The 16,702-nt window shown below is 41.8% G+C and overlaps 1 protein-coding gene across 3 annotated transcripts in view; it reads left to right on the forward strand.

Annotated features, from left to right (window-relative positions):
• The window catches only part of rif1 (replication timing regulatory factor 1), a 90,317-nt gene that overhangs the window by 69,604 nt on the left and 4,011 nt on the right, over positions 1-16,702 (forward strand). For all 3 annotated transcript variants that reach the window (XM_078552558.1, XM_078552559.1, XM_078552560.1), the window contains 6 exons: positions 32-89; positions 1,874-5,314; positions 9,535-9,696; positions 10,925-11,002; positions 12,226-12,341; positions 12,563-12,716. In XM_078552558.1, coding sequence (XP_078408684.1) covers positions 32-89; positions 1,874-5,314; positions 9,535-9,696; positions 10,925-11,002; positions 12,226-12,341; positions 12,563-12,716 — 4,009 coding nt within the window. The remainder of the gene's footprint in view (positions 1-31; positions 90-1,873; positions 5,315-9,534; positions 9,697-10,924; positions 11,003-12,225; positions 12,342-12,562; positions 12,717-16,702) is intronic.

A 16,702-nucleotide genomic window follows, 5' to 3' on the forward strand; every position in this document is an offset into this window, starting at 1 on the left:
TACCAGATTATGCTTGCTTTTTTTCTTTCAGGGATAACCCTGCAATAGAAGCTGAAAAAGCAGAAAAAACTTCTGAAGAACCACCACAGGTGAGTTGTTACCTGGTGGCTTTCAACAAAATTGTTTTTTTTTAAAGTGATTAGCTCCAATTGCAATCTAGCCACAAGGAAATGTAAGGTGAATGTTGGTAATTATAAGAATGGCACTCTTAATGGGTTGGTTACCTGATTTGATTCTACTTTGGTCAGGAGGTGGATGTGTCACTGAAAGATTTCTCACGGTATTATAATCTTTTTAATCTGCTTTCATCACATTGGGGCTTAACCTTCATACGGTATGCCAAGAGATATCTAGGGACCCTTCTTCTTGGGCAGCCTCTCAGGGCCGAAGATGACTTGCTTCCACACTAAAAATGAGTTCTCAGGTGACTGAAGAGTCCCATCTGTGACGTACAGTCTCTCACAGATTGGGCAAACAGTGGCAGGGGGAATGGATGGGTGGGATACCCGGGTTGCCACACGCTCCTTTCGCTGTCGACGCTTGGCTTCAGCTAGTCCTTGACGATGAGACTCAGTCAAGTCCTTCCCGGATGCTTTCCCTCCACTTCGGCCTTGGGCCAGGGATTCCCAGATGTTGGTGGGGATGTTGCACTTTTGCAAGGAGGCTTTGAGGGTGTCCCTGAAGCATTTCTTCTGCCCTTCTGGCACTCGCTCGCCGCGTCAAAGCTCCAAGTAAAGCACTTGATTCTGGAGTCTCATGTCAGGCATGCGGATGATGTGGCCCGCCCGCAGGACTGACATTCCAGATGGCTGGTAGAGCATGGTTAATTCTTTGATGCTTGGACTGTTGACCTGAGTGAGAACACTGACGTTTGTGAGCCTATTCTGCCAGTGGATTTGCAGGATTTTGCACAGGCTGCATTGGTGGTATTTCACCAGAGTTTGAGGTGCCTGCTGCACGTGGTCCACATCCCTGAGCCATGTAGGAGGGTGGGTATCACTACTGCTCTGTAGGCCGTGAGTTTGGTGCTGTGTTTGAAGTCCTGGCCTCATACACACTTCCTCAGGTGGCCAAAGGCTGTGCTGGCACACCTGAAGGTGGTTTTGAGCCTCATCGTCCATACAAGTGTGCGGGCCTTACGCTAAACATCCTTTAGACAAAGGTCCTCTACCAACCTGCCCCCTCCACACCGCCCCCCCCCCCTCCTTTGCTGGTTATCAGAATCCACGACGAGGCCTTGGACAGCATGGACCACTTTCCATACCTTGGAAGCTTACCGTCAACAAGGGCAGATATCTAGGAAGGGTTCAAAGAAAGTGCTTTTTCTTTTCTTCCCAAATTGTCTGTGCTGTATCATTATAAATGGGGATATAGACTTACATCCAGCTGTTTTAAGTGTTGGTTAATTAATGCTGCAAATTTATTATTATTAAAATGCAGTTTGGTGAATTTGAGATAAGTTAATTAGGTTGTGGAGGCTTACTTGTATGTTCTTTCCAATATTCTTTCACAGCCCAGATAATGGTTTAATGTTGACTTCTTTTGGAAGCATTTGAGAGGATGGGTCCCTGGGTTAAATTTGCAAATCGCTCCTACAAGTGTGCTGAAGTACAAGTTTGTTAACCTTGCCAGACAAGTATTCTTGCCTAGAATGCTAATGCAGTAAGTGGCATTCTGAATTCAAGGGATTGTGCAGAGAAAAGGAATATTGAGTGCTACTAACCTTTATAGTGCTTGATGCTGGCAGTTGGATGGAGAGTGTTCAAAACCAGCTTTACTGAAGCCTTGCACTGTAATGGGTACCTACTGTAAAGCAAGGCCTGGATTACTTCTGCCTCATACAGTCAGTTGTAACATTCAGTTTTTTTTTCAGGATGAAAATATGGAAACTGAAAATGAATTTGATACCCAGGTTGCAATGGAGGCAATCAATGAAGATAAATTGTTTGATCAAGAAACTGACCAAGACTCTGCTGGTCACAAGGGAAGCAGGACTGAACAAATCATTGGAGATTCTATAGACCTTAATTGCAGTGGCAAACAAGAAGAAGTGAAGAACACGGCGGCTGAATCTATGTCAAACTGCACTGGTGGTGCTTCTGAATCGGGGGTCAGCAGTGCAGAGGTCAGTGGTAGTTCTACCTCCTCCGACATTATCTCTGGAACACCACAAAAATCCAGCAGCAGACGACAATCGTTTATTACTCTGGAGAAGTTTGATCCCTCCACTACGTGCTGCTTCAGTAAATCACCTTTGGTTAAATTTGCACAAGCAGCTGCTGAAGCTTTTGCTCCTCAGCAGACCGAAGCAATGGAGGTGGAAGATGTATCACAGCTTGAGGTGGACAAAGTTTGCCAGGATGTCAGTTTGAATAATACAAAAACTGAAGCAGCGAATGTCTCAATCACTGAGGGGAAACGCAGTAGACGCAGGCAAAATAAAACTGAACCGTCGATTGTAGAAAAACCAACCAACTGCACCAAAGCGCCTAGAAGTATTAAGAGTTCTGACGGTGAATCATCTGATGCAAAAGAAAATTCTTCAACTAATGATAGAGACACTCCTAATAAAAACAAAGCTGACTGCAGCCGAAGTTCTGAGAGTCGGACAAGTAACAAACCGACAAAAGGCAGTGTTTTTAATGAAGAGAAGAATCCTGCATCATCTCCTGTGGTTTTGAAAGAGAAAGCTTCAGCAGAAGGTGCTTCAAGCACACAAGATGAGAGGAATGCACATTCTTCAATTCTGACAAAAAAAACACTAAGACGTTCTTCTAGGAAGCACTTGGATGTGGCAGTGGCTGCTCAGGCAGGTAACAAGGGAAAAAGGGAGGATAATAAACTTGGGAAAAGATCACAAAACGAGGCGGCAGAGCCTCTTCAGGGCAAGTCTCAGCATGACGAGCTTTCAAAGGGAAAGGAGAATGATTCTAAAAGTTCACCTGGCAAGTCAGCAACTGAGAAAAGCAGGTCTTTAAAAACTGATTCTCAAGACTCTGACTCTAACAAAACTACCCCAGCTGCTGGCAAAGTCCGCCCTCGCTACCAGACTCGTAGGGCATCTCAAGGTTTGTCTGACTTAGAGAACAGCTGTTGTGGCATGACTGAATCGGAGAGTTCTGAAGGCAACTCAAAAGTTCAGGATGGTCAAAAGAAAAGAAGAACGTTTAAGGGGAAAACAAAGACCAAAGAGCTGTCCCTTGAGGACAGCAAGACTAAAAATGTGGTGGAACATGAACCGACCCTGGGCAGTCAACTATACTCAAAAAATGAAACTATGGAGATGCAGTGTTCAGAAACAGAATTGGAGATTGAAAATAAGCAAGAAGATGCAGTAATGACACAAGTGGTAGATATAGAAAATCTGGATGAAATAAATATTGCACAGATGTCTCCAGGGACTTGTGCTTTAGTTGAAAAGCCAAATGCAGAAGAGGACCCTAAAACACAGAGCATAGCACATCCCACAAGAGAAGAGTCTGAAACTGTTGAAAGTGTTAAAACTGAGCTTGATTTAGAACGAGGCAAAACAGAAGAAGCCTGCACTATTGTCCATGCTGAATACTTGCCTTATGAGGCAGGAGTTTCAACAACTGAATTATCAACTGACGATTGTTCAAATCTTTCAGATGTGCAACTTTCAGTCAAGAAGAGCCAGCAGTTGAATGAGTGCCATGTGAGAAGTAAAAGGACCAGGAAAACTAAAAACTGTGATTGTTGCAAAGACTCTTCACAACAGCATGGGAAGTCACGTTTGGAAAGCAAAGAGAGTTCCACCAAACGAGAGCCACGATCTGATGATCAGAAAGAAGAATCACACCTAAATTCGGTTTATTATTCTTCTACAGAAGGGCTATTAAAAAGTCCCACATTTAACGACACTGTAAATGATGGACCCTGTGCGTTCAGCACTCCCCTTTCGGGGAATAGCAAAACACAGTTTTTTGGTATTTCTCTTAGTACTGTTGCATCGGAGGTGGATTTGGCTGAAGAGAAAAAGCTCACTCCGAGGATTGAAACCTCCACGGAGCAGAAAATGGTGGAGGAGTCCTATTCAGTGCGGAAAGCACTGAACGACTCTTCCACAGAGCCGAAAATGGTGGAGGAGTCCTGTACAGAGCAGAAAGCAATGGATGACTCTTCCATGGAGCAGAAAGTGGTGGAGGAGTACTGTACAGAGCGGAAAGCGATGGATAACTCTTCCACTGGTCAGAAAATGGTGGAGTCCTCCTCTACAGAGCAGAAAGTGTTGGATGACTCTTCCACTGGTCAGAAAATGGTGGAGTCCTCCTCTACAGAGCAGAAAGTGTTGGATGACTCTTCCACTGGTCAGAAAATGGTGGAGTCCTCCTCTACAGAGCAGAAAGTGTTGGATGACTCTTCCACTGGTGAGAAAATGGTGGAGTCCTCCTCTACAGAGCAGAAAGTGATGGATGACTCTTCCACTAAGCAGGAAGTTGTGGATGAGTCCTCTACAGAGCGGAAAGCAATGGGTGATCCTTCCACAGAGCAGAAAGTTGTGGAGGAGTCCTCTACAGAGTGGAAAGCGATGGGTGACTCTTCCACTGGTCAGAAAATGACGGAGGAGTCCTCTACAGAGCGGAAAGCGATGGGTGACTCTTCCACTGGTCAGAAAATGATGGAGGAGTCCTCTACAGAGCAGAAAGTGATGGGTGATTCTTCCACAGAGCAGAAAGCTGAAGAAATTTTAAATTATGGAGGGAGTGAACAAGTGGAATTAATGGCAGAGGCTGATGGCACTGTTGAAGTGTCAATGTCAGAAGGTGAACCAGTGTCCAATGATGTTGTCTTGATAGAAGGTGAACAGTTGGAAAGCAAAGAAACAGTAGCTGGCTATGAACTGGACCAAGATCAAATGAGTAGGACAGGCATTACTGCCCCAGTTGACAAAATAGCCACAGTACAGCCTGAACCAGATCAGATGGATGGGACAAATGTTTTAACCCCATTTGACAAAAAAACTGTACAGGATGAATCAGTAACTGCAGAACATTTTAAAGATACAGAGTCTGATGGAAATGAAGAAGCTTCCGAGGTGGGGTTAACCACAACAATTAATCTCCCCAAACCTATGATAACAGACTGTAATGTGGTTGAGCACATGTCAGAGCACCTCATGGAATCACCCCAAAAAACTAAAAATGATGTCCCATTTCTGGTTGGATCAATGCACAGTCCTTCTGAAATGCAGGCATGCTGTGTGTGGTCACCCACAGCATCACCTTCTACAAGTATCCTCAAGAAAGGAATTAAACGGCCATCTGAAAATGATTCTCCTTCTCCAATGAATAAGGTAAATAAAAGAGGCCAAAATATTTTAGTTTGGATAAATCTGCAGATATACTTTTCTAATGAATAATGTGAGCCATACAGATCATGAAGGCCACGAGTTCTGGTCTATGCTGAATTGGCTGATTTCGGTCATAACGCTGGTGTGGTTGTTATAGATAACGTTGGCTCTTTGGGATAGATTGGAACATAAGTTATGATACCATCCCACTGAGATTTGCTTGAAGTGTATGCTTATGGACATGGGTGTGGGTAGTGGATCGAAGCTTAGCTTTGTTGCATACAATGTCGCATGACTTGCTGACGTTCTGAAAAGCCATTTTTGTTTAGTTCTCATAGAGAACAAAATGGGAAGATGCTTCATTTTTGAACCATCACCATGTTCGAGTCTCTAAACCACACTATTGAAAATTGTGCACCAGCAGAATTTGTTTGCCCAGTATTGATTGCACATGTTCTTCCCCAATCCTGTGTGCAGAGAGCTGACGTGCATGTTGCAGTGTTGAGACTTAAATTCTAGCACCTATAGGGTTTAACTACCTAAAATCACCAAACTTCTCCAGCTAAACTACAAGCTAATACCCTGATAGTTGTTCTCTAGAACTGATTGGAAAGGGAAAATTCCAGCCTCCAGTGGCTGATGTGCCCCTCCAGTTTCCATTCACGAGAGAGCCTGGCTGGTCTGTCAGTGACAGTAACCTGCAATACTGACACTCTTATTTAGTTTGGGCATTGGATTATCAGTCTTAACAGCTCCATCTCTATCCCTCAGAAACCCATATTGCAATTAGGGAATGAAATGCCTCCTTTTGATGGAATTATAGATGTCAATCCAGTTGTATCTTTCTGCATGTTTTCTAAAATTTCTAAAGCTTTGGGTGAGAGGGGTGATTGGCACACTAGTGTGGGCAGTCATTTATGCCCAATCTGGGGAGCTACATCAGCTATTTTTTGTATATTGACTGGGCCAAAATAATGTATAAAACACATTTCTAACCAGCGCCCCCTGGCAAACTAATTCTAAGGTAGCTGAATCTAGACTCAAATGGAGTTTCCTCTATTTTCTAGGGCCTTGCCTGTCTTGAGTCCTTTTGTGTGCTATATTGCTGAGTATTCATTGAATGAAGGCCAGCATTTCAGTCTGGAACAATGCAGCCAAAGCCTGAGGTTGGATGGGACTTACTAATCTAAATTAGTTTAACCTATTGTTTCTCTCATTTTAAAGGGTGTGTGTGTGGAGAAAGAACATTTAGTTTTCCTGTATTTGAGAAACCTTTGTATCCCATTTGATGTGGGTATGACTTAAGAGTTTAAAATATTGCTTTTACCAACTCCCATGTTGGCTACCTGAATTCCTGCTCAATATTTTTTTTAAGAAAGCTTGGAACTTTTTATGGTATTGGCAAGCAATGCTTAAATGTAACTTTATTGGCAAAACTTTATTCAAGTTCCTAAGCCATCACCTGAAGCCTGTTATTGAGCTTTGTGAAGTTTGAACATAACCTCTCTGCTTTTGTAGTTAATAACTTTATTTACAAAACCCATGATCCCATTTGTTTTCCCAACTACCCCCTCAAATACGTCCTGTCACCCCCAAGAATCTGTGCACATGAACTCCCAGGACCCTCCTGTCCCAGCGCATAGTTTTAGAATGTACCAAAAAGTCTATATATCCTCTTTTCCCCCATCCCTTCTACCACATCAACTCATGCTTTTCGGTATTAAATTCTATCCTCCACTAGTCTGCCCCTTCTGCTGGCCTAACTGTGACCTGTTGCAATCGATTGGTTTGCCGCACCTTCAAGTCCAAGCTAACGCTGACCCCCTTATTTCATGAGCTCAATTTTGTTAACCAGCCCTTTGTGTTACTTTGTCAAATACTTTCTTAAAATTCATATAGACAACACCCAATGCATTTTCTTCTTCAACTAAATTGATTTGATTAGTCAAACATGATCTACCTTTTACAATCTACGCTGGTTCTCAATTACTGAAACTCAAAATTCTCCAAGTTTTTGTTGATTTATTTTCCCCTGATTATTTTTTATGAACCTTATCTGTCACTGATATTGAACTGATCAGTCTGTAGTTACTGGAAATTCCCTTGCAATCCTCCTTGAGTAAGGGTGTCACATTTGCCACTCTTCGATCCTCCGGCGCTTCTCCACATCAGAGGAAGATTGGAAGATTATGGCAATCCCTTCCACTGTCTCCACTCCTACTTCCTTGGGATACAAGCTATCTGAATCAGCAACTTAACCGGTCTTAAGCAAAATGAGCCTTTACAGGATATTGTGCCTATCAAATTTCACCCTATCCATTACCTCTACTTTCTCTGCTTCTTCTGATATTTTGTCAGACATCCTCTTCCTTAATAAATATCTTAAACAAAGTACTCATTAAGTATTCTAGCCTTGCCCTAAGCCTCTTAACATTTATCACACACTTTGTATTTCCTCATCCTTAATATGGCTTGATATTTTTCCCTTCTCTGTTTATCTGCTGTTGAAACCCTCATCTATGTCTTTGTGACCACTAGGTTCAGTTATTCCAACGCACTTCTGGCTGGTCTCCCACAATCTAACCTCTAAACTTGAGGTCATTCAAAGCTCTACTGCCCGTGTCCTGTTCCCATATCATTCCTTTGTTCGCTGACTTACATTGGCTCCTGATCAAGCAAAGTCTTGATTTTAAAATTCTTATCCTTGTTTTTAAATCTCTCCCAAGGCCTTGCCCCTCACCATCTCTGCAATCTCCTCCAACTCCACAACCCTCCAGAATATCTACTTTCTTCTAATTCTGGCCTCCTGTGCATTCCCAATCATGACTGCTGCACGATCGGTGACCATACCTTTGGTTGCCTAGGCCCCATCTCTAGAATTCCCTCCCTACACCTCTCTGCCCCTCCACCTTGCTTTCCTCCTTTAAGACACTACTTAAAACATATTTCTTTGACCTTATGTGGCTTAGTGTCATATTTTGTTTCATATTATTCCTGTGAAGTGCCTTAGGAGGTTTCTTTAAAGGTGTTATGTAAACATAAGTTGTTGTTTGTCACTAAAAGGCCCTATTCCACCTCTTACCATCTGCTTACTATTTACATGCCGGTCTAATATTTTGCAATTCCCTTCAACATTGATTGCTATTCTATTCTCATTCGCTTCGCAAGTCTTATTTTCCTCTTCACAACTTACTGTATTTAGCCTGATTCTTGCTTGAAGAATTCACCTGGCATACATCATACACCCTCTTATTTCATCATATTCTTTATCTTCCTTGTCATTCAAGGTGCCCTGGCTTTGGGTCCCCTACCTGTTGTCCTTGTTGGCATGTATCCAGCCTGTACCTGAAGCACCTCCCACCTCCTTCAAGATCGCCCATTGTTCCATTACCATTTTCCTGTCAATCTGTAGTTCCATTCTATCCTTTTCATCCAATTGCAATTAGCCCTCTTGTATTTAGAAGTTCAGCTTTCTACTTCTTCTCCATTACTAATTTAAATCTCATGAGAGGTCTGAAGAAGGGCCATACAGACTCAAAGCATTTACTCTGTTTCTCTCTCCACAGATGCTGTCAGACTTGCTTAGCTTTTTCAGCATTTTCTGCTTTTATCTCATGAGATGGTCACGCTTAACTAAGTGCCCTGCCATAGATACTTGGTCCACTTGACCGACACCATTTCCCAGCATCCCAGTTCCCCAAATCCAGCAATGCCTCCTTCCTAGGCGGACCGAGAGCATGCTGGTCAAGGATGTTCTCCAGAATACATTTCAGAAATTCCTCCCACTCTTTATCCTTTACCATTATCCCAAATGTTATTAGGGTAATTGAAGTCCCCCAGTATCGTACTCTAAAGTTCTTGTGTATCTCTGATTTTCCTGCAGATTCCGCCCTCTGTCTCTTTCTCATTGTTTGGAGGCCAGTGTGAGTGCTTTATGAACTTGAATAAAGTCTGAGAAATTGGCTTTGTGTGATCCTAATATGTAATTCGCACTTTTGGCTTGTTGTATTTATTAAAATTTTAAAAAGCACACCTATCTATAACAATAAATACAAGCATTTGTAGTCAGCCTTTTACACAACTTTTAAAAAATCTCGGCAACACCTGAGTTATGCTGATCTTGAAATTTAGAAGCTTTGGAAAGGTTGCATTTCTTTTATGTGCTGCTCATAAGATGAGATTTCAAATTTTCCTTTGTGTCCTACGTCATTTGTTTTCTGTAGATCCGTCGCGTTTCATTTGCAGATCCAATTCAGCGGGAAGGATTAGCAGATGACATTGATCGCCGTAGCCCTGTAGTGAGATCCCATTCTTCTTCTGGAAGTTCTCCTGGATTAAATCACTCTGCCACAAATGGTTGCAACCGGTCCAATGTTCAATCCAAGGTAAGTTCCATTAAGTTCTCATTCAAATCACAGCTCTATAAGATAGTTGCAGATAATGAAACCACTGTGTCCCATCTTAATTCATGGATACAAAAAAGCCTAACTCTCTCTTGCCCTAATTATTTGCGGTACTTGTCTTATTAAGTTTCATCTGACATTGACCACATGAATGCTTTTCTCACTTATTCTGTCATTTCTGAATTGCCTCCTTCGGTTGCATTGTCGGTCCTAGTTTGGAATTATTTGCACAGTGGGTTTCTGAATTCAAAGAATTTCTCTGAACAACAAGCAATAAGTTTCAACTGGTTCATTCTCAATTTGCCCTGGACCAACTTGTTTCGGTGGTAACACTTGGAGTTAGAAGAGCTCACATTCAAGTCCTACTTTAGCTAATATTTCAGTATAGTGTTGAGGCAGTGCTATAATGGTCACAAGTGCCATTTTAGCAATGCGAAGATGAGCTAAGGCATATCTGCTATGCAAACGGACATAAAGGATGCATGACATTATTTGAAAAGGACTAAAAACGTTCTGGTGTCCTAGCCAACATTTAGATCACTAACAACACCATTAAGACAATTCAGAAATATGTTATGGACTAGCCAGTAACCCATTACATTGGCTGTTTTGCATTCAAACAAAAAAATCTGAGTTGAGGGCGTTAGCCCTGTTACGGTAGTAATCTTGCTTCTGAAGCAGAAGTTGTGGATTGAAGTCCCACTGTAGCACATAATCTAGGTTGGCATTTCAGTGTAGTACTGAGGGAATGCTGCACTGTTGGAGGCATCACCTTTCTGATGAAATGTTATATCAAGGCCCCATATGCTCTGAATAGTGTCATGGCTTCTTTTGCATCCAAAAAGGAGCAGGGGAGTTCTCCCCTGTGTCTGGCCAATACTTATCGCTCATCAGCAAAAAAAAAATTAATTCCTGCCATGTTGCCAACATTATAACACTTATTGTCCTCCAAAACTATTTGGTTATTAAATGCTTTCTGACATCCTGAGATCATGAAGGATATTATAACCAATAACCAATGCACAACTTTTTTTTCTGGTCTTGTATTTAATGCTTTCTTTCATCTTTTAATTTTGCAAATGTTTATCCTGTATGGAATTTAACATGTCACTCAGTGATCTGAGTTTTATTATTTATTTAGTATATATCAGAGCATTGAGGTTACTGTATTTATCTTAATTCTGAGTTTCATATATTTTAATTCACTCAGTACAACACCACTCCAACTAAAGGTTTCCTGTCTCCAAGCACTCGCAGCTCTGGCTATAAAAGTTCAAAGAAATGTTTGGTAAGTTGAAGGCATTAAGGTTTATCTTGTGGTTAAGTGATGCCATGTATTATGTAAACATTTTTTTAAAGCAAAATAGGGTAAGCACTGGAGATACTCAGCAGCACAGGCAGCATCTGTGAAGAGAGGAGCGTAACGTTATAGGTCGATGACATTTTTATAACTGGGAAAAGTTAGAGATGTAATAGATTTTAAGCAGGTGAAAGCAGGGAGGCTTGAAAAAGAAAAGAGGGAAGACCTGTGATAGGGCGGAAGACAGGAGAAATTAAACGATAAAGGAGTTGGTGTGCAAGGCCAAAGGGAGTGATAGGACAAGTAAAGAAATAAAACTTGTAGCCAAAGGAGGTGTGAATGGCATTCTGCATCTGCCTTCTGAAAGCAAAACAATAAAACCAAAGCCTGCAAAGATAAAGGAAACAAAATGGGGGAAGAGGTTAAATTCTGGAATTGCTGAACTCAATATTGAGTTCGCAAGGCTGTAAATCACCTAATTGAAAGATGAGGTGCTGTTCCCCCAGCTTGCTTTCAGCTTCATTGTAACACTGCAGGAGGCAGAAGGCTTGAGAGAAAGGTGGAGAATTAAAGTGACAAGACAACCAGAGTTCAGGGCCACTCTAATGGACTGAACGGAGGTGTCCTGCAAAGCAATCACCCAATCTGTGTTTGGTTTCCACACTGAAAAGCAGAATGCATTGTAAACAACAATTGCAGTATGCTAAATTGAAAGAAACATAAATTGATGTTTCACCTGGAAGTAGTATTTGGGAAAATAATGGCCACAGAAAATCGCTTGGGTCACTTTTTTTCAGCCATAAGCTACACCAACAGTTTTATATTTGAATCTGATTTGGTCTAAACCTGCAATGTGAGTGCAGGCAGAATATGTGGAATGAGCCAGTGAACAATGATTCTAGGGATAGTTAAAAGTGGAGGATAGAAATGGCCACTTAGTCAAGTTGATGCTTGACTTTCATTGTACCATCAAACATTTGATCATCTCGAGCTGGCAGGTTGTGCCAAAAAATTATGAATCTGAGTAAATAATTTCTTTCTTTACCAAAAATGTAGAAAATGAATGGGAAAGATGATTTCTGGATAGGGTAATTCTAATTTGTATGGTGGTATAGAGGTCAGTTGCAGTTTTGGAAAATACAATCTACAAAATGCTGAATTGAAACATGGTACTTTTAACATATAAGTTTCTTTTTTTAAAACCCCTCAAGATCTCAGAGATGAGTAAAGAATCTGGGGCAGTGTCTACAGCTGCCGTGTATCCGGCTCTGATCAGCTGCTCTTTACCAGTAGAGACCATTCTACCCCAGCTTGCCTCTAACATGTGGTAAGTAAAGTTTGTGATGCATTTAGTTGCCCTGCATTCTAATACGTAATGTCATTTTAAAATTTTGCTCTTGAAAATTCTAGTTTTAAAATAGGACAGTTTTACTAGGAGGGGGCCTGTAATTAAACTTCTGTTCAATATTAAATTAACCAAGGTGATGCAGTGTAATTTACCGCCTGCTACACCTGTACTGAATGATCAAGTTTTGTTCTTCCTACTAGGGCCCGAGGTCTAGGCCAGCTTGTAAGAGCTAAAAACATCAAGACCATTGGTGACCTGAGCTCGCTTACAGTGGCTGAAATTAAGTTGCTTCCAATCCGTTCTCCAAAAGTCTTTGTTGTGAAAAAGGCTCTCAAAGCCTTCTATGAACAGCAGGTGAGTTTTTTGTAAACTGACAAGTCCTATCTGAAGTTGCAGTTTTCTAAAGATGAGATATTTTGCATGTTAAACTACTACAGGACCTTTCATTTTGTTTATAAACTTTTTTTCTAGTATTTTTCAAGACACTTTTTCCAATGGTACTGTGTCCACGAGCTGATGCCTAATTGGATTCTCATTTGTACTTTTCTATGTTGGAATAATAATGGTTATAGTACAGGAGGCCATTTGACATGTGGAATCCATGCTGGTTCTCTGCAAGGGCAGATTAACTAGTCCTACTCCCCTGCCCTTTCCCTGTAGCCCTGTAATTCTTTTCCCTCCAGGTGCCTACCTGATTCCCTTTTGAAAGCCGCAGTTGAATCTGGCTCCTCCACTCACTCGGGCAATGCATTCCAAAAAATAACCATTCGTTGCATGTTAAAAAAAAAAAAATCCTCATGTCTCTGATTCTTTTACCAATTGCTTTAAATTGATGCCATCTTGTTCTTGACCCTTCTACCAGTGGGGACAGTTTCTCTCTATTCACTCCATCTTGATCCCTCATGATTTTGGTCATATTCTTCTGCAGAAGGTTTAAACCTGCAATGTGAGTGCTGGCAGAATATGTGGAATGAGCTAGTGAACAATGATTCTTGGGATAGTTAAGAAAAGTGGAGGATAGAAATGGCCACTTGTTGATGCTCGACTTTAATTTGAGCATCTCGAGCTGGCAGGTTGTGCCAAAAAATTATGAGTCTGAGTAAATTTCTCTCTAGTATGTGATTTTTAAATTCAATCTTCATTTAATTTGTTCCCCTTGGTCTACTTATTTTGAACTAAGTTTATGTATCTATTATTTTATAAACTGTAATTAGGGTTTCTCCATCTTTCTAGATGGTAGAGATGGAGCTCTGTTTTGTACTTTCTGTATAGCTTATCCTCTATACTTGCGATCACTTCTTTTGTTACTTTTCTCTTTCGCCATTCCATTGTGCATATGTATTTATGGACCAGATATGTACCAGAACTGAACACTACTCCATGTCTGATCGGTGCATTATAAAAGTTGAGTAATCTCTTTAGATTGACACTTGACAGTTCTGGCTATTAATACTGACACTTTCCAATTTATTTTTGATTGTTTCAACGTATCCAGGTGGATGTTTAAAATTAGAGGGATCATTACTGGGACAAAAGCTCTTTATTCACCCTGTTATAGATTACTGTATGCTTAAAAATGCTCAGAAATAAAAAGAGGATAATTTTATCACTGTTGCAGGTGAGATATTGGCAATTTGGGTTCATGCTACTCACTGTGGCAGGTGAGACTCCATATCGGGAGTGTGAGCTTGCAATTGCACCGGTGCTGCCAGCTCTGTATACTTGATCTCTACTATTGCCCTCCTTTTATCATCAGCAAATTTGAGTATTGTAGTCGTTTGGTAGTACAGAACTTGAGTATTGCTGAAAAAGATTTATTTTGTCGATGCTTTTTGACCAGCACTCATCGCAAGAATACCACTGTGAGGAAAACCAACAAATTTATACTGTATGAGAGTGTTGATTGTCTCTTTTGAGAATTGTTGTTTTGGTATCAATTTCCTTTTATATAGTTATCAGAGAGTCCAAACAATGGACCACTGAGATTCCCTTTATTACCAACCCCCACCCAGATAGTACTATTGGTGAGAACAATATGTATTCATATGATGCTCTTAACATAGCAAGCCATCAAAAGATGCTTCACAGTGGTTTGAGAAAAATGAAATAGTGTGCCAAAGGAGATACAGGTATGATCACAAGTGTGACTGAAAATATGGACCTGATTTTTGCAGTGGTAATGGCAGTGAAATTGTCAGCATTCAGCATTATTATTCCAGTGAAACTGACAGCAACTTCTGAGTCCATGCAAAATAACATGGAAATCCAGAAGTTGCTCTCAGCGATTCTATACTTCTCCAGAGGGAGTGCGCTTACGCTGTTAGTTTCGCTGGAAAAACACTTGGAAAAAGTTGCATGTAACTGAATATAACTGGATTTTTAATGCTGTACTAACATTCATAATTGCTACTAAACATCCTTACTGGCCCTGAAAAACTAATTTTATATTTGTGGAATGTCAAATTTCTTCATAATGGTTAAAATCAAATTCTACTTATTGTTTTAAATATTACATTTGTAAAATGGTTCTTAACTTCAATCTAAATCCAATTGTCGTTTATTTCACTCTCTGAAAATGTCAATTAAAAGTGAAGGATATTAAGTGTAGAGCCAGTTAGATCAGATGGTTGTGTGGTGCTTGACTGCAACAGTGCAGGTCAGTCCCCATATCAGCTGTGATGATAGTTCTTGGGCCTGCCTCCTCCTCTTGCCCCAGTGTGACATCATGACATCACTGAGTCTTGATTATCACCCATCAAACATTGAGGATGCTACATGAAGAAAGAGATATTAAGTGGTTTTAACTTCCTGGTATGATGTGTGCAGATACATCAATATGATTGGTTGCCTACCTTCTTGCTGACATCAACGCTACTGCATGCCAAGCCATCCCCTTGACTTGGTGCCGGATTTTAAACTGTCGACGGGCAAAGGGAAAACCATGCCACAGAGATCGCTAGGTCTCTGTGACCAGATTTCTTTGCTTTGCTGATGACTGCAAAATCAGGGCCATGGACGTTAAACAGGGCCTTCTAAAGGAGGAAAGGCAGAGGAGCCATTTGGTAGCTGAAGGCAAGCTGCTAATGGTGGGACAAAGGGGAGGCGATGGAGTAGTGGTATTTGTTACTGGACTAGTAATCCAGAGACCCAGGGTAAAGTCTAATGACCATGAAACCATTGTCGATTGTTGTAAAAACCCATCTTGTTCACTAATTTCCTTTTTGGGGAGGGAAATCTGTCATCCTTACCTGGTCTGGTCTACATGTGACTTCAGACCCACAGCAATGTGGTGGACTCTTAAATGCTTTCTGAAATGGCCTAGCAAGCCACTCAGTTGTAAGTCACAAATAAGGACTGAAATCGGACGGACCACCAGGCATCGACCTAGGCACCGGAAACAACAGCAATCGCAGCCCTGTCGACCCTGCAAAGTCTTCCTTGCCTACATCTGGGGGCGAGTGCCAATATTGGGGCCTCAGACTAGTCAAGCAACAGCCTAACATAGTCATCCTTATGGAATCATACCTTACAGATAATGTCCCAGACTCCTCCATCACTATCCCTGGGTATGTCCTGTCCCACCAGCAGGACAGACCCAACAGAGGTGGTGGCACAGTGGTATACAGTCGGGAGGGAGTTGCCCTGGGAGTCCTCAACATCGACTCCAGACCCCATGAAGTCTCATGGCATCAGGTCAAACATGGGCAAGGAAACCTCCTGCTGATTATCACATACCGCCCTCCCTCAGCTGATGAATCAGTGCTCCTCCATGTTGAACACCACTTGGAGGAAGCACTGAGGGTGGCAAGGGCACAGGATGTACTGTGGGTGGAGGACTTCAGTGCCCATCACCAAGAGTGGCTCGGTTGCATCACTACTGCCCGAGCTGGCCAAGTCCTAAATGACATAGCTGCTAGACTGTGTCTGCGGCAGGTGGTGAGGGAACCAACAAGAGGGAAAAACATACTTGACCTCATCCTCACCACCTTGCCTGCTGCAGATGCATGACAGTAACGGTAGGAGTGACCATCGCACAAGACGAACCCCCGCCTTCACAATGAGGATACCCTCCATCGTGTTGTGTGGCACTGTGATAAATGGGATAGATTTTAAACAGATCCAACAACTGAAGACTGGGCATCCATGAGGCTCTGTGGGCCAACAACAGCAGCAGAATTGTACTCGAACACAATCTGTAACCTTATGGCCCGGCATATCCTCTACCATTACCATCAAGCCAGAGAATCAACCCTGGTTCAATGAAGAGTGCATGCCAGGAGCAGCACCAGGCATACCTAAAAATGAGTTGTCAACCTGGTGAAGCTGTAACACAGGACTCC

The sequence above is a fragment of the Cetorhinus maximus genome, chromosome 11 (genome assembly GCF_964194155.1).
Source record: "Cetorhinus maximus chromosome 11, sCetMax3.hap1.1, whole genome shotgun sequence".
Lineage (NCBI taxonomy): Eukaryota > Metazoa > Chordata > Chondrichthyes > Lamniformes > Cetorhinidae > Cetorhinus > Cetorhinus maximus.